At 37.0% G+C, this 18548-nt stretch overlaps 1 protein-coding gene across 2 annotated transcripts in view; it reads left to right on the forward strand.

The window, feature by feature from the left end:
• DCC (DCC netrin 1 receptor) overlaps window positions 1-18548 on the forward strand; it is a 995961-nt gene that overhangs the window by 943316 nt on the left and 34097 nt on the right. Inside the window, exons 25-27 of one of the 2 annotated variants that reach the window (XM_024580416.3) lie at window positions 1500-1616; window positions 10441-10602; window positions 16917-17129. In XM_024580416.3, the coding sequence (XP_024436184.2) occupies window positions 1500-1616; window positions 10441-10602; window positions 16917-17129 (492 nt within the window). The remainder of the gene's footprint in view (window positions 1-1499; window positions 1617-10440; window positions 10603-16916; window positions 17130-18548) is intronic. The other variant, XM_045188039.2, reaches the window with a different exon arrangement.

Genomic DNA, 18548 nt, shown 5'->3' on the forward strand with positions numbered 1-18548 from the left:
AACTAAGAAATCTAGAAAGTGGTGGTTAGATAATTTGCATTTTGTGGGTCCTCCTCTTTTGGACATGCTTATGGGAAGTTGAATAATCAACCAAGTACTCTCATCAAAAAACCTCTTGGTCTACTCATGATGTGTTTGTAGAATGAGTAGCTGTTGTTTTTAAACCAAATTAAAATAGTTTAGTTGTTTGAATGTGTAACTGATTCATGAGAATTGCTCCCCGAGGGGACCCAAGCCTCCCCACATTTCCATGTGCACACTTGACCCAGAGGAAGCACCTACATCTTTGCCAGACCAAGTGATGAGAGAGCTTGTAGACCACACTGTTCCTCTCTCAGCTTTGCTCCCTTTAGACACCTCTTCCTCTGGTTAACAGAGGTAGAGGTAGAGGAAATAGATGCAGGGTAGAGCAGCAAGCCGGTTGCATGGACAGGATAAGTGAATACTTGAGTTTGTTTTCATGAATCCGAGTAGTTTATAGGTATTCATTCTTGTATCTGTTTTTTACTAGACATCTGGAGAGGAGAGCACTCTGCCTCCCTCTGGAGGGGAGGAAATTGTCTCTCAGCCCTCAGAAAGTTTTGCCAATGATTTCTGGGACTCTTCCTTCTTGATTATTCCCTTTACCCTTCATGTTCTCAGATGACAGTTAGGGCCAGCCAGGCTAGTTTTGACATCTCTCAGTACGTGCTGGAAGAAGTTTAACTACAAATGATAGCTGCTTTCTTTAGAATGAGAGGATACTTGGGCCTATTTGTCTCTAATTTGAGGACCTACTTGCCAGTTCCATAATAAGAGAGAAAGTAGCACTCAAAATCCTTCTAGTTATACTTTACATTACATTAATTGTTCTCTGTGCTACTGGTTAAAAGAACAAAATTCCATGCCAATAAATCGTATACTTTTCAGTGCTACACGCTATTCAGAACTTAAGTTTTGTTTCTCTCAACATATATTTTTATTAACTTTTCAAATCTGTATATTTCTTGCTTATTAATTTAAATGGCTCTTTAGTATGGTGCTTTATGAAATCATAATAAATTTATAGACAATAAGATTTATTGTCTTTGGACCTTAAGTACTAGTTGTGTAACTTGTGGTAAATTCAAACAATTGAATGTTCTGGAGCTATTGAAAATTATATCACTGACATTTACTAACAGAGCAAGATTTCATGTTATTTTCTTCAGTTTACAAAACAATACATATGATATAATGCCCCTTTTGAAAAATATATTAATATATGCCTTCTCACTTTCACATAGACATACATGTACAAAAATTATGCATAACAAAATGTAAGTAATGTTATTTTCTGGGTAACGAGGTTAAGGTAAATTTTATTAGTGATGGTATCTTGTTTTGGTAATAAGAAATTAGGTAGCATTACTTCATACATTAATAAAATGAAAAAGGCATTAGAGTGTCTGGCTAGAAATGATGTAAAATTTGAATCATTGACGAAAGTGTGTCTCTCAGCAGTATTGTTTTCCTTTTAGGTCAAGACACTGAAGAAGCAGGAAGCTCCATGTCCACTCTGGAGAGGTCCCTGGCTGCTCGCCGGGCCACCCGGGCAAAGCTCATGATTCCTATGGACGCACAGTCCAACAATCCTGGTGAGTCAAGACTGGTGGTGCCCCCATGAAGAAATGAAGTGATTTCTGTTTGTGTCTTTTCTCCATCAATTATCAAAAAACAATTAAAGTTTCACCTGAACTTTTCTGGGCAAGTAAACATAATAAAGAGTGACTTAGAACCATATTATTTATAGGAAGAGAAGTCAGAATTTTCACTCTGTTCTATTTGTTTTGTACAATAAAATATCTGGCAAACAGCCAGCTAACATGTTTAAGAAATAGTAAAATATGAGTTGACATGAAAAAAGCTGAAATTTCTGTCAATATTATTGACCTCATTCTAACAATCACCTTCATAACTTTTTTTAAACTTTGTAATACTTCCAATGTTTAGACTTAAATAATCCAGCACCCTTTGAGCAACTCCTGAGAGATACTCCCGCACTGACTACCTACCCCCTTCTTGTCGAAGTTTTGTGCCACACTCCCACAGTCACTGAAGATATTAGTATCTGGGGATCACTTCCCTTCCACTTACCCCTCCGATCAATCTTGGTAACTACAATACCCACACAGACAATCCATCTGATGCCCTAGGCTGTTCCCTTATGCTACCTGAGATGATATTGGCTCCTTCCCACTGTAATTCATCAATTCCATGTCACACACTAAACCAATTGTCGCACCCCCTATAAAATGTCAGTTTCTATCATGCCTTTTTCTAGCACCTGATTGCTTTCCTGCTCACTTATTTGATTGCCCCCTTGCCGACAACTCTTCAATCCCACTATTATCTCCAATCCATTAACTCTGCCGCCTTCCCAGGGTTCCTCATCACCTCATGTTATCATTTTCACCCAAACTCAGCTTTCAATCCATTAATTTATTACATTTAGTCCCTCGCAAATATCCCCATCTCCTTTGGTCTTCCTTCCCCATCATATCACCTGAAAAAAAAATAAAAACCTGGTTAAATGAGTTTCTCTACCAGCTCTTACCATACCCTAATAGCTGACACTGGAGAAAAACACAGCCTGCTTACTGAGTATTTATGGCCACAAATCCAAGGTGAGCTGCCATCTATTTGGAAATGCTACTGTATTGCTGCAGTCACTCATTGTCTCACTTTATAAGATGAATGTCTTATATGTTTTCTTATTCTCCAGACTCCCGATACCTCTGTCCTTTCCTGTCTCTCAGCTAATAATCGTGGTTCTTCTGTCACCAAGGAAAGAGTAGCATTCAGAAATAGGATTCTTATTTTTCCTTCAAATCTAGTCAATCTGTTTGTACTTCTATCTAGAGCCAGCTTTTTAGTTTTATTTATTTTTATTTATTTTATAATTAAATTTATTTATTTATTTATTTAATTTTTTTTTTTTTTTTACTTTTTATTCAGTTACAGTTGTCTGCATTTTCTCCCCATCCCCCTATAGCCAGCTTTTAACTCTTGTGGACATCCCTTTTTACTCACTTAAATACTCTTCTGCCTTTTTCTGATTTATCAATTTTCCCTCCAACTGATAACTCCAAAAACCACACAAATATTCTCCCACAATTCCTGTTTTCTATAGTGCCCTCATTTGATACTACTTTCTCTTCCAACCAAAACTCCAATCCTCTCCTTTCTTGAAAAGCTCTTTTAAAGCTGTCTATACTTACTTTTTCTTCTTTCCATCTTCTTTATTAGTTTTAATGCCATTTTCCCAATCCCTTTCCCCTGAAACCATGCTTGCCAAGGTTATCAATAGTCTCCACATTGTCAAATCAAAGGGTCAATTCCCAGACGCTCAGCAAAATTTGCCATAGCTTCTCATTTTTTCCTGAAATACTTTTTTCACTTGACTTGCAGTATACTAAATGCTCCTGGTTTTCTTCCTATCCAGCTGGCTGCTCCTTCCTAGTATCCTTTACTTGCTCCTCCCCTTCTTCCCAATCTCTTAAGAATCTGAGAGTGCACCAGGGCTCAGCCTTCAAGCTTCTCTCTTCTATCTACACTGGGCTCTTTGATGATTGTCTAGTACCAATGGCCTTACTATCATGTAAATGCTCATGAATCCCAAAGATGATCCCCAGCTTAATCTCTTCCCAGAGTCCATGTCAACTTCCACATCGAATGCTGACTCAGCTTCTCCAAAAGGCTATCTAATAAGCACACCATCTGTGTGCAAAATGGAAATCTCATTCTTCCATAATTCCTCTCCCCAACTCCAAACTTCTATTTCCCCTATTCAATACATGGCACCACTATTGATTTATGTACTCTTGTTACAAACCTGAGTTTCATGCTCCTTCATTCTGATTTTCTCTCTCTGAATTCAATCTTTCACTACATGCTATAGTTCTTGTTTTCAAAACCTGTCCCAAGTCTGACCACTCCTTCCCATCTACACTGCTCTGCCCGTGTATATCCAAGACACACCATCTTCTGCAGATAACAGACTGTAGCTAAAGCTTGTACCTGCTTCCTTTCCTTTAGCTCTTGACCCTACAGTAAGTTGTCTCTACATCAGCCTTTCAATATACAAATACTGAAAGATAGTCTTGTTACTCCTCTTGACTTCCATCACGTGTAGAACTAAATCCTGTGATTTTCTTAGTCTTACAAGGCACCGTGTGATCAAACTCTGGCTTTATCCCTCACTTCAAAGCCTGCTACTCCTCCCTGTAATCTGTTTCAGCCACATAGTCCTCCTCTCTGTTTCTGCATAATCATGTACATTCAAACTCAGGGACTTTTCACTTGCTGTTTTCTTTGCTTAGAATCTCTTTTCATAGATACTCACAGAGCTGTTTCCTCATACCATTCAGGTCTGTGTTCAACTGTCGTTACCACAAACAGGACTTCCCTGACAATTGCCTAGCATAGCATCTTTGGTCACTTTCGACCCTCTTTATGCTGCTTCACATCATCTTCTATTGTGTATGACCATCCTACTTGCATTTTTGTGTTTACTTATTAATTATTTGTTTTCCATATTTTAATGCAATCTATATGAGTGCAGAGATTTTACCTGTTTTGATCACTGTGTATCCTCAATACCCAGAACAGAGCCTGGCACATGGTAAGCATACAATTGATACAACTTAGTCAGATGAATAAAATAAAAATGGTTTCTTTCTACTTACTGTACCTCATATCTCCTCCATACTTGAACATATATCTCAATTTTTTTCTATAATAAGTGCAAAAACATATATGGAATTTATAATGAATGCCAGCTGTTCAACCCAGGGGTAGGTAGTGTTATTATTCCTGTTTTACTGATAAGCGAACAGGGATTTGGAGCATTGAATAATGTAGTTTTCATTCACATAGTGATTTGGTGGCACAGCCAGAATTTGGATGCAGAAGGTTTGGCTTCAGAGCTCTGTACTCTATTCATTACGCTTTCAGCTACAATACTCTGCAAAGCCATTTTTCCTCTCTCTTCATTTATTTTACTACAGAGAGACTATGTAAGCTGCATCTATCTTTTTTCCTGCAGCCCACTTTCCTCTTGTCACTAAGTTCTATCTGTACCAATCTATTGTGGCTTTCTTCTGACAAACCTTTGTGCTTCAGAATCTTTGTGCACCTTTTTGTCCTGTATATAACTTCTTTATCCAGTTAGTTTTCACGTCCCATTGATTTTCCTTCCACAATATCTTTTGAATCCATGAAACCCTCTCATTACCAAGAGTCATATTTTTTATTCTATTCATTATGACCTCACACTTGAACTGTCAAAACAGCTTCATAATTAGTCTTCCTACCTCTAGTGTCTTCCAGCCTATTCTGCATCCTGCTTGCCAGATTTCTTCCTAAAACAACTTGAACATGGCATTCCATTCCATAAACTTCCCCAGTGGCTCCCCAGTGCCTACCAAGAGAAACAAGTACAAACTCCTCAGCATATCAGATTCAGGTCTACATTTCTAGTTTCCTGTTGCTATGCCCTTCTATGTATACCCTAGATTCTTACTAAGCTGGACCTATTGCCAGTCCACTAGTATATCTTGCCTTTTATTTGTTTCTTCATCTAAACACTCCTTTTGGAATGACTTGGTGGCTATCTCTACCTAACGAAGTCCTGGCTATCTTTCAAAGACCAGAGCAGATACGATGCCAGATGTCATAAATTTTCTTTACTGATTATTCCATCCAGAAACGATAGCTGCCTTTCTCCTATTTGACTAGCATTTTTATACCACTTCTATGGCATTCATTACACAAGCGCTACCTCATATTCTTAGGTATTCAAGTTCAAATCTTCCCTCCTCTAACAGGTTGTGAAGTACAAGATAAGCAGCAAATTATCTAATCCATCTTCGTATTCATAGGCTGCATATAGCTCAAGACCTAGCACAGCAGTAGTGCTTGCTGAGTATCTTCACGTGACTGAATGAAACCACACCTCTGCCAAGATACAGATCCAGGATTTTTATCAGCATAGTTATCTAAGGCCTTGTCACTTAACGTCAGTTGCAAAAAACCCGTTTTACTTATCAGAAAACTTAAGAATTTGCTTTAAAATCCACTTTGATTGTATGTCGAAGTCATTTCCTGTTCTTGGAGAGAGCCTTACCAACACAGAGCTTGGAGATAACAAAGGTTATATAACGTATATATGTATATATTCTATTGACTCTTCATCCCTTATTGAAATTGGATGTAAGTATAACATTCATAGACTTCAGAGGGCTCAATTTCCTAAAAGTGTAACTTTAAAAGTAATCTCCACTTTAGAATTCCTATAGGCTACATTTAGTGCTAACATTTTTAAGGATATTGGAAAAGTTTTCTAATACCAACATACCCTGTTCAGGGAGCGAAGTAATTTGGCAAGGGAATTTCTATTTGAAAAATCCTCGTATGTCAGTGTGAGATATAAATTCAATTGTTAGCAAGCTGTGTCAGAACAGATTGTTTCTTTGTCATATTTGGCCACAGAGCAGAGATTTGTGGAACATGTTTGATGATGTCACTCAGAGATGTTTTGCATCAACATAGCAATGCAGTGAATGTTTTGAATTGTAGTGGAAGTTTGTGTGTGCTTCTGGCTCTCAAATCTGACATTTATGGGGAAAATACCAAAAGATCTCAATACAGAGTTATGTCCAACTTCAGAATGATTATGTCTGCAATAACTGTGTTATAAGTAAGTGTAGACCTCTGTGCCCTTTTAGAAATCAATAATAGATCAAAATACTTCAAAGCCAAAGACATAGACTACTAGCAATGTCAGGCCAGGACATAAAACAATGAGAATTTTTGAGATGCAGAAACATACAACAGATTGTTATTATTTTAAAAATGACTTTATTATTTGCAAATATTTTGTACCCAAGTCAATAGTCAAAATGCAAAACCCTTGCAAAGTCACATTTCTTCCCTCAGTAACGAAGGACCTGGAACTGCAGTATGAACTGAGTCTTGCGGGTTCTCCCAGTTATCTCACTTAGCGGTCCCATGGCTTGCCAGATTATTTTTCATTCCTCCACTCAAATGTATTCAGCTCTGACCAGGAGGTATTTGTGAAATGCTTTTTCTGAATGTATTATAAAATAGTAATTAAGTTCAGATAACCCTATTGTTAAGAAAATGTGCACGGTTTGTGAAGTGAGTGCTTCATATATCTAAGGGAGACTCATTATCACATTTATTTGTGAGTAAAAATTGTCAGCACAGGGAAGGCTTTGCAATCTGTCAGTCAACTTTCATGAACAGGCAATGATTCCGTTTGATCAGCAAGAAGGGTAAGATAATGGGACTGGCTGCCTCGAAGACTGGATTTTTGAGTTGTATGAATACAGACTGTATGTAATTCTTTGGCTCTTATTTGCAAATGTATTTGTCTATTTACTATTACTATTATGATCATCGTCACTACTATAGTAAGTATACACCCCAGGAGACTAATACATCAAACCACTTAAAAAGTTTCCAGTGAGTTAAAATGACAGATTTATAAATATTACTTCTAGAAATGGGAAAAATATGAAAAATATGAAGTATCTCTAGCACTGTACTGTGAGAGTCACAAAGACTATAAAATTATAACCTCTTTCTTTAAGGAATTTATAATAATTTTGGCTGGTATCTGGCTTGTATCTTCATTCTTTTTTTTTATGAGTGCCATCTATTTTTTTTATTGTTATTCAGTTACAGTTGTCTGCATTTTCTCCCCATCCCTCCACGTCACTCCAGCCAATCCCACCTCCCTCTCCCACCTCTACCCTCCCCCTTGATTTTGTCCGTGTATCCTTTATAGTAGCTCCTGTAAACCCCTCTCCCCACTACCCCCAGGCGGTGAGGGACAAATACCATATGATCTCACCTTTAACTTGAACACAATCAACATAAGAAAAAAAGCAAACAAAATATAACCAGAGACATTGAAATTAAGAACAATGTAACAATAGCCACAGGGGAGTGGGGAGGGGAGAATGTATCCTCATTCTTGTCAAAGTCATTTTTTTTCCTTTTTTGGAAAATATTCATGTGTTTATATATCCACAATTTACTCTTTAAAAAATGTCTGTATTAAGGCACTGGGCATGTGCCATTTATTCTTTAATTTTCATTCAAGACTTCCCAAAGTAATTGAGAGACACTTTGAGTCATAATACATATTTTTAATTTAGCATTTAATATATTCTGTTATATCTGTGAAACATATACTTTACTACTGTTTCAAATAACAATATAAAAACATGAAAATACTAGTGATTTGATATTCACCATCATATTTACAAATCCATGAGGAAGCACCTGTTTCACAGAGAAGAATTTATGACTCATTTGTCTCCTAACCTAGTACCTGCAATTCAAATTTGCCAAAGAATAATATACGGATGTCATTCATTTTTATGATTGTCTTTTATTCATAATTTATCCTTTTTGTTTGCAACATATTTTTATTAACAAATTGTATGTTTATGTTATAAGTTTATGTGAGCATAAGTTTTTAACTGCTGTTTTTTTTTCTTCTGGGTTAATATTATGATTATTATTCCTGTACAATTGTACAGAAATGCAATTTTTAATATAATTATTTAATATATTCATGGATGAATGTTATTTATTGCATAAATTCTATTCCAGTGGTTTTGTTTATTGATCTAAATACTAAGAAACTTTACTGTCACAGTGTGGTTGAATGTGACAACAATGAGATTTTTATAGCAATCACTCAATGATTCAAAGCCTTCCAAATTATATGCCAAAATTATACTGTGAACTTTCATCCAAAGTTATTTTTAATGTTTCAACTAACAACTAGGCAATATGCTTCTTTAATTATTTTGGAAGTAAAAGTTCTAGAAACATCCTGACTTTTAAAAGTATTTGTTACTCATTCAAGTTACTTACTGGCTCATTTTCTAGGAGGTATACCTATAAAGTACTTTTATAAGGTACTTTGTATACTACCATATATTAAGTCAGGATTGGAAACTTTGAAATATCACTTATACCTTTGCTAATATAATTTTGAAAATGTTTTTATCCTATTAAAATTTATATGTTTTTATTCAGTTCTTCGAATATAATCATCATTTAACCCATGTAAGATAATTAGTCCTCAATGTCAAACTAATCAATCAAAATTTGTTTCTGAAAAAGACTTACTTTATTTTTAAATTCAAATAAACATGTTAATATGTAGTTTCAGGAGTATTATAATTACAAGGAAAAATAAATTCTGGAATACTATGGTAAAATCTAGTTTATTAGAAGCAATCCTTTTGATTTAAAGTGTTGTGTATTTAATGTAGTTAATTAATATGCATTTTAATTAGAAAATATTTTTAAATCTACATGTTATTTCTAACTAGTTTACAAAAATTTAATATATTCGTATCTATGGTTATGAAGTTACTTAGGTAAGAGGAATTGATAAAACAAAAAGAAAGGTTTTTCTTTGGTGGACGTACATATCTGTGCATGTTAAAGACTCCACTAATGGGCATTTGAGTGTGATTAATTGAAAATCACGTATATAACAGAAACCACTTCATTAGTTTCATAGATAGGAATATCCTGCTAAAATTGATGATTTCAGTAGCTGGCTTAAATTTTATTTTTTGTTAATAAAGCTTAAATTGTATATCTTGTTAATAAGACAGGTAATACTAAACATTTTATAAGATGATTTGAGATGAATATCGACTATATTAGAGTAAATATTTCATAATATGATATAATTCAATAGGTGTTGAACAATGGTCTCTAAACCTAGAAAACTTTGTGTAAGATACTCGTCTGTGAGTTTAAGTGAATTTAACTAACAAGTGTTTGGTATTCCCAGAAAACATTCACTTATATTTAAATTAATGTTACACAAAGGCGCACTGTGTTGGCTCTCTGAAGTTATTTCCTTTCTGTTTAAATACAAATCCTCAAATATAATTATTGAGAATATACCTTTTTTTTTTCTCTCCAGACCCTCTCTCAAAATTGTATAACATTCTTACACAGAATTAACAGAAAATTTTCATTTCCTCAGCCCATTCTATACAATATATTCAATTTCTGAACAACCCAACATTTTTAATGCCATTGCTTTTGCTTAAGAGACAGAATGAGAAAACAAAAACAGAAACTGAAAACCAGGAAGCCTTAAGGTGGCTTTATTAATCATTCCTTTGTTTGAAACCGTGGGAAGTTTCAAACCTCAGGACAATGCCTCTGAGATGCTGGGGAAGTGAGGTGTCTTTTCCATAATTACTAGTAAAGGACTTTGTGGAAAGAGGTAGGAAAGGAGCCTGCCTGATACTGAGGAGAGCATGCACGGATTTGAAGATGTGAAAATTTAGCCACTTCCAATTGCTTGTTACGGGAATACATAAGATTAAAAAGCCAAATATCTTTGTGTTGCAGCTGTCGTGAGTGCCATTCCTGTGCCAACCCTAGAAAGTGCCCAGTACCCAGGAATCCTTCCATCTCCCACTTGCGGATACCCTCACCCGCAGTTCACGCTCCGGCCTGTGCCGTTCCCAACGCTGTCCGTGGACCGAGGTTTTGGAACAGGAAAAAGTCAGTGTAATGTGTTTCCTTTTCTTTTTTTTTTTTAAGGAACAAATAAATAATACCATGGGTGTCTTGTCAAATTGTAGCATTTTGATGTTCTTCTCCCTTAGAAAGATTAATTTGTCCACAACCTGGGTATGAGACTTTTCTTTGCCAGCGTAGTTAGTCTCTGAGATCCTAGTTCATGCTTTTGGACTGATCCCCTAAGATCTCTTTCTGTAGTACACTGAACAGAATATGAAGAGTTCAGTGGTTCAGTGAAGGAATGATTCGATGGGTGCTTGAAATTTCATTTACCACAGTGCCCTTGTGGTCCATCCATGTTGTCCAAAGGGCAGAGTGTCCTTCTAAACTTACTTTTGCCCCATCCTGTATATCCTTGGCTCTTTTGTCACAAATTAATTGATCATATATGCATGGGTTTTTTTCTGAGCTCCCTCTTCTGTACCATTAGTCTAAAGTTTATGATAATACATACCATTTTGGTCACTATAGCTTTGTGATATAGATAGAAATCAGGAAGTGTGATGTCTTCAGTTTTGTTCTTTTTTCTTAAGATTGCTCTGATGGGTTTGGGGCCTTCAGTGGTTCCATACAAATTTGGGGATTTTTTTTTTATTTCCATGAAAAATATCATTGAATAGGGGTCACACTGAATCTGTAGATCACTTTGGGTAATATGGTGATTTTAACAATATTAATTCTTTAATTGATAAGCATGGAGTATCTTTCCATTTGTTTGTGTCTTCTTCAATTTCTTCTATCAATGCCTTTTAGTTTTCAGTGTAGAGAGCTCTCCCTTTTTAATTATATTTGTGTGTAAGTATTTTATTTTTTTGATTCTACTGCGAATGAGATTATATTCTTATTTTTTTTCTGAGAGTTTGTGTGGATGTATATAAAAACAGCTGATTTTTGTCTCTTGACTTTTATTCTGATAGTAGTATTTCATTTGTTTGAAGGAATGTGGAAATGGAGAGTCTTCCACGCTATTATATATACCCGGGCGATTTTTGCTGTGTCATTTGCCTTCTTTTCCCTTCCAGCACAGCATTTTAAAATCGATTTTATGGCTTTCTTCTCTTAGTTAAGAACAGGTGACTCAGCAGCTCAGGTGAGATAGGATGTTTTGTAAGAGATAAGATGGTAACAGCAATAAAATATATTTGTGAGGTAAGCTATATTTTTCTAACCCAACAGGGACAACTCTAAGAAATCATAAATTGTCTAGATGTAGCAAGGTTAAAATTAAAAGGCATCAAAAATCTGCCAAGAGAGAATTAGATTTATTTCCCCTTTCCTCACTGTGCGTCATGTCTGCAGAATAGAGTTGTGTGCAAAAGCTTGAGGGAAAATAGTCCCCCAAACCGTGTGGAAGGGAATTAAATGAGAAAACACTTGGGAAGTCTCACCACCAAAAATTTCCAAATCCAAGGACAATTGGGAAGATAATTTTAGTAAAAATTCAGAACCACAAATCTCTTCTAAACTTCTGAAATAAACTCTCCCCAGCAGAAAAGAGGTTGATAGTTTTTGTTTAGTTTTCTCTTGGATCATTGTCTACTATTTTCTTCTGATCTCATCTATGTTCCCTAACTTTAAGATGGATATGTAGGAAGAATATGTAGAATGACCTTTATCTGTTTATTCAGCAAGACTGATAGAAGGCTAAGTTCACTCCTTCTTAAAATTAGAAATTAACTGTTTTATTTTACTCACCATGTGTTTCTGTAACTTCTGTTTTTAAAAGCATATTCTCCTTCTGAAAATCCAGTGTCCCATTTACTCTCTTCCTTTTCTCTTGATTTGGTGCAGCATGCAAAACTGTCTCAGTGAATCATGGGGCAAGTGATTCCAAAAGTTAAAGTTCAATGAAATAGAAATCGAAAGAAAGTGAACTAGTATAAACTTTGTTTCTTTCTGTGGTTAGAGTCTCATGTGCGACTCCGGTGCAGGACTTCAGTAGCGTGGGAAGCTATGCATGGGTGGGAGCAGGGATACCCTCTGTGCCTGCCAGTCAGCTTTGCTGTGAGCCTAAAACTGCTCCAACAAAATAAATTTTATTAAGAAAGAAAGAGATAAATCAATCAATACACTTCAGTCTCTTTGTAGATTTTATTTTGTTAATGCATTTAAAAGTAGGGATTAAATAAAGGTAGTTACATAACTATTATACACTATATAATATAAATATAAAATGTGACATTACAATTATATAAAGGATTCTTAACAGAGTGCTTATCTCAGTAAATTTTGAACCTCACCTAAAATCAAAGGGCATAGACATTCTAATCCTAGAAGATTTCATAGATGTTTAAAATATATATTTATTCATAAGGATTTTTTTGAGCAAGGTATGTGCAATGCAAAAGGAATAGGAAGTGATATGTGTTTCCAAGTGATTGCTTCAAAAAAAAAAATAACTACCCTCTTTTCTAGGAAACAAAATATTCTCTAAATCACTGTCAGAAATAGTTAACTTCCAGCCATTTAGTATCGGTTTCTAAATGCCTTGGAGAACACTAAACATCCCTGTTCTCTCTCAAGCAGAAAACATTTCATGACTCTGGCTAGAGACGTTTTATTAGTCACCTTGAGAAACAGTGAAAGGCACACATAGGAAAAGAAACATTTCACTGTTCAAGTGTGGAGACTTCTTCCCCCAAAGTTATCTGAAAGACCTTCAAGTTTTGCAAGAGTTTAAATCACTAGAATCCTGCCCCCAAAGATATGCTTCTTTCTGAAGTCACAAATAAAGCTGATTTTTTCTCCTGCCATAAAAATGACAGCTATAGTATATTTGGATTATACACATTTGGTGATATATCAATAAAGATTTATACAGTTTTGATGGACAAATATTTTCTTTCCTACCAATGCACTGCAGTTCTGCTCTTAGTCTCCACAGGCAAATGAACTGTCCTCGGGACATAATGGGCAGTGCTCTCTTTTGAAAATTTCAACCAACACATAGTCGAGATCAAGTCACTATAAAACTGGTACCCCCATTTCCTCATCTTTGAAACGTGCAGGTTGTACTAAAAGTTAGATGACTTTCACTATTTGTTTCAGGCTGAGCGTTGTCGTAGTGAGAAGGCTGGTCAGATTCATCCATGTTATTTTCCTGCTCCAGCTCTATCCCAGATTGGAAATTAACTAACAAAGGGACTTGACCTAGATAAAATCAGGAATGCAGTGGAGTTCATGGATTTTTCTCTAGGGTCTTTTCCAAAACCTAGGCTATGAGCAACTGGGGTTACTCAGAAATAGTGCATGATGCTGTTCTTCCAAAGGGGGTTTCCGCTGCTTTCAGAGCTCTTAGCACAGCTAAATGTCATGTCATGAGCCAGTTTGTTTCACGCAGGCGTCCTGACGCTGGTGCCTGAACTGGCCAAAACGGTCATCTGAAATGAGAGCTTGTCTCCAGTACAGTAGATGATACTGTGTTTGTTTAAGAGTTTTCACTACCCTAAATGTCAGCCAGGTCTGAACAGCATTTCTTTGGCTCCATGTAAAATATTAAAATTGTGTGTTTTCTATAGAAACCTATACCACATCCATTGTATTAGGAATTAAGCAAAATTGCGATTGTGAGTGAACAAAGCAAAAACAGTCTTTTAGGAATACCTGATACATTTATGACATTTTGCCATGTATAATGTGCACTTTTTTGCCCAAATTTTTGAGGGAAAAATAAGGATGCACATTATACATGGGTACAATGATTATATACCATGGGTATAATAATCTCATGAATAATGCACAGAGAAACGTGGGTGCACATTATACATAGCAAAATACGGTAGTTGCAAGGATGGGCCCTGCCATTCCTCACCCAGCAAATTAGATTAGGCACTCTCCTTTTCAGTACTAGTGTGGTATTAGTATTGATTTTGTTAAAGAGCTGGTCCATCACTGTCAAGCCGCCATTACTTCCCTCAAAGTCAAGAGCCACACCGAGGTGTTTCCAGTGGGAATCATGGTGGCCAGGGGATGGAGGACTGTGCAAGGCAGGCAGAGAAGTTTTATTTGCAGAGATGCTGGTGAACAATGCCATTAAAAGAAGGAGAATGGGAGCAGCCCCCAATATTCGGCAACATCATCAGAATTCATGTGAAGCTTAAGGTTTTAAAGACATTAATTTCAGAAGACTAAAAATGTGCATGTAAATTTTATTAAAGCTATGATCACAATAATATTTTAACATAGATCTCTTTCACTTCAAAAATGTAGGACAAATTAGAAAAATATGATGGAAGGAATAAATAAAAGAAACAGTCATGAAATGTTATTTCTTTAATGGCAAAAGCAATCTTAAAAATATGATGTGAATTAATTGCAATCTGTCTTTGATAGAGGGGATTACTTGCAGCAGATTTCTAAGGAAAATTGAAAAAAAATTTTCCCTAGGGGAGTATTTTTAATATGATGATATGAACCCTTTAATAAAAACCAGCCCATTGGTAATGAAGAGGGACCCAGATATAAGCTTCTGCTGCTGCTTCTCTCTGATCTAGAGTGGAGGGATATTTTATTTTTATTTGGACAAGTGACCATTAGTAATGTTCTCCTTTAGACTGAATATGAGCCTAGACTAAAACCTGCATGATTGTCGTTGTCTCTGAAACTGTTTTAAACCATCAAGTTACACAAGCTTAATTGAACATAAACTCACACGTTCATCTCCCCCTTTACGTTCTAACAAGCATGTAGAATTTAGCTCCTTATAAAACCTACCTGAAGACCCATCCCCTTTGCCCCTATCTGAAAACCAACATCACCAAGAATGGACCTTAATGTTTTCCTTGCATCTCTTGAAATTTGGTCCCTCTCCTCCATCTTTGATAGGACTTCCTAGCTAAAAGATAAGGCACTTCTGTTGAAACTCCTCTTGCTCCCAGAGTTCTATCAATTTTGCCCTCTTGGCTGCATATTTCTTGTTTGAAGAGCTGGTGGGGGTTTTTTCTAAGTCTTTGCCTGTTTTCTGGCTCTGGTTGCTATGTTGCTATATCCCGTCCCAGCCAACCCTTCATCTCCTCATCTCCATCTTTGAACGGGGTGAGCCTGAAGCTTTCTCAGTGACCCACGGGACCTCTCACCCTGTCTGAATATGGAAAAATGAGTTTTAATATCAAATACCCTCTGAAGGCACATTTCCCTTTTGCATATCTTTAATATTATGTCTTGTGCTTTGGTATCTTTAATCTCTATTCCCTTCAGCAATATCAGATTTTCTGTCTCTCTCCTCTGCCCTTTGCTGACCTTACTGAGCCTCCCAGAGAGCTGCCTCAAAATTATCTCACAAACTAATTATCTTGAAATAATAGTTCCTGGTTAAAAATTATCTTTCAAAAGTGAGGTATTATCTTATATCACTGTATTTTTCAACTTACCCAATAGAACTTTCTGAAGAAATAAGTTATCAGAAACACTCTTGCCAACACTTCTACCTACTACACAGCTCTTTCAGTATCCAGTTTAACTTGGACCTATTGACTTTGAACTTGAATGAACAAAGTTAAGTCACAGTGTCCTTAGTATGAGAAATTGTCCATTTAAGTACAATAGTTAAGTCCATTTGACCGTGTTCTCTGGAGAAAATGTGTGTTTCCTTATACAAAACTGTCCAGATACCCAAAGACTGTCACAGATGACTATGCAAGACCACTTCAACTATAGCAATCTGACTGCAAATTACAAGGTTTGCTACAAAAGAGAAAAAAAATTATAATTCTTCATTCATGCAATTTGTTCCAGCAAAGTCATCTCTTATGTAACTTTTTAGTTGGATGTGCTTCCATTTTGTTATGGAAGATAATGATAGGGGTATTATTTGTACCATTTTATTAGCAATCCTTTTACACCTGGTAACTCTGATTTGTTAGATATTTAGCATGGCATGTTTAAATCGCAGAAAAATTGGCATATTGGCTGGTGGATAATAGTGCAGCTGTAGCTGGGTTCGGTACATTGAATTTCACTGACATTGCCACTTGTGAAGGGAGAAATAACTCCTTTCTCTCCCTTCATCACTTATGATTACAGGGCCCAGACAGTTCAGGCAATATAGTGCATGCTGTATATATTTTGCTCCTCTTTCTGAAAAAGAGATTCCCGTCTTGCTAGATCTATTTCTATTGTTTAAAAGGGCAGTGCTATCATACCCCATAAATACATAAAGAAGAATGAGGATGTTCACAACTCGAAGAAGAGATTGGTCAGGTCCTAGCATATCTTTGTGAACTGATCCAGGGGCCCTTCAGCTGACACAGGGGAAGGAAACATTGTCCAGGAATGATGAATGGGTTTTCTTGTCTCCATTGCAGCGGTGAATGAAGGGCCAACCACCCAACAGCCACCCATGTTACCCCCAACGCAGCCAGAGCATCCCAGCAGTGAGGAGGCGCCAAGTAGAACCATCCCCACAGCCTGTGTTCGACCAACTCATCCACTCCGCAGCTTTGCTAACCCCTTGCTACCTCCACCGATGAGTGCAATAGAGCCGAAAGTCCCTTACACACCGCTTTTGTCTCAGCCAGGTAAAGTGCCCGTTTTTCTTTTTCTTTTTTTTTCCACACTGAAAAGGGTTGTTATCATGGGGGCCTCCACTTAAGTGCATGAGGGTTCCTGAGGAGGCCTGATGTAGCATGCTCTCAGTGATGATTACATGCTCTTGCCTGGTTCTGATGTTTGCAGTGCATCTCTTAAGTATCTCTTAAAGCAGCTGGCTCGTAGGTTCCCTTCATTCCTTTGGAAAGTTTTTCATTAATCCTGAATGCCAGTCGAGTACTTTTAAAACAGGCTGCAGGTCTGCCCGCTAGAGAATGTCAGGAAAGTTCCGGATTCTTCAGTCTGCCACATGGACCCTAGGATTTAAGGCTAGACTCCAAAATTAGATTGAGCTACAGAAGTTTACAAACCACCTTTTAAAGAAAAGTATGTAATCTCATAATTCTGCTTTGTGCCTTTCAGTAGTCATCTTTGGGCTTCTTATTGCAGAGTTCCAGGGCCAGAGAGGAGTGTCAGAACCAGGGTCCAACTTCCTAATTTTAGAAACAAAGAAACTAAAACTTAGGTAGATAGGAAGTAACATCCCTATGATGCCTTTCTAAGAATGTCAACTGGCAGAGATGAGAACCAGAGACCCCAGTTTCCAGTGACTTGTTCATTTTATTATCTCAGCTGGTATCCAGTCGGGCTGAACCAGAACTTCTTTTTGTTTCTGTTAGGGATTGGGCAGGGAAAGGAGGGAAAGAGAGAAAAGAAGGGAAAAAAAAAAGAGAAGAGGAGAGAGGGAAGAGCTGGAGGGTTAACAACATAGGATGAAAGAGAGGTCAATAGAGAGATAAGTAGTTCCGTAAAGAACTACATAGCACTTAAAATGACTGGGAACATTAGAATAATCCTTAACAACCCCAATATATAAGACATAAGATAGTAAAGTTCAATGGTTCCAAGTAAATTGAGGTGGCCTCTTAACAGACGAAGGCAGCTGGACTGGCCGATCCGCCATTGTGCAAAGGCATTTGAGTGAGCTTCGGTTACTCAGAGTCATTCCCACAGCAGTTTTAGTCACTGTTTGAGGACAGAAGCCACAGGATGACTGAAAAAAGCAGGACAAATGAGATCGCAAGGATGAATGTTGTCTCTCTACTGATATTAAGAAGGTATCTTATCCTGGCATCATATTAGTTGATTTGTGTGCATCACTTCTGGTGATGTCATGTGATGTGAAGTATGGATGCTTAGCTGCCAGACCCTGAGAGGTGGGCTGTAGTACAGGAGAGATGTGGGCTTCCACTGCCTGAGACGCACACTGCACATCTGGCCTGATATGTAGGCTAGATGGCAGGGTAATTGCAACTACTGCTAATCACTAACCCATATGGAACAAGAGCTGTGTGACCGGCTTGCTTCTCAAGACTGAGGCCGTTGCATTGGGTCCTCAGAACCACTTC

This window comes from Desmodus rotundus, chromosome 10 (assembly GCF_022682495.2).
Source record: "Desmodus rotundus isolate HL8 chromosome 10, HLdesRot8A.1, whole genome shotgun sequence".
Lineage (NCBI taxonomy): Eukaryota > Metazoa > Chordata > Mammalia > Chiroptera > Phyllostomidae > Desmodus > Desmodus rotundus.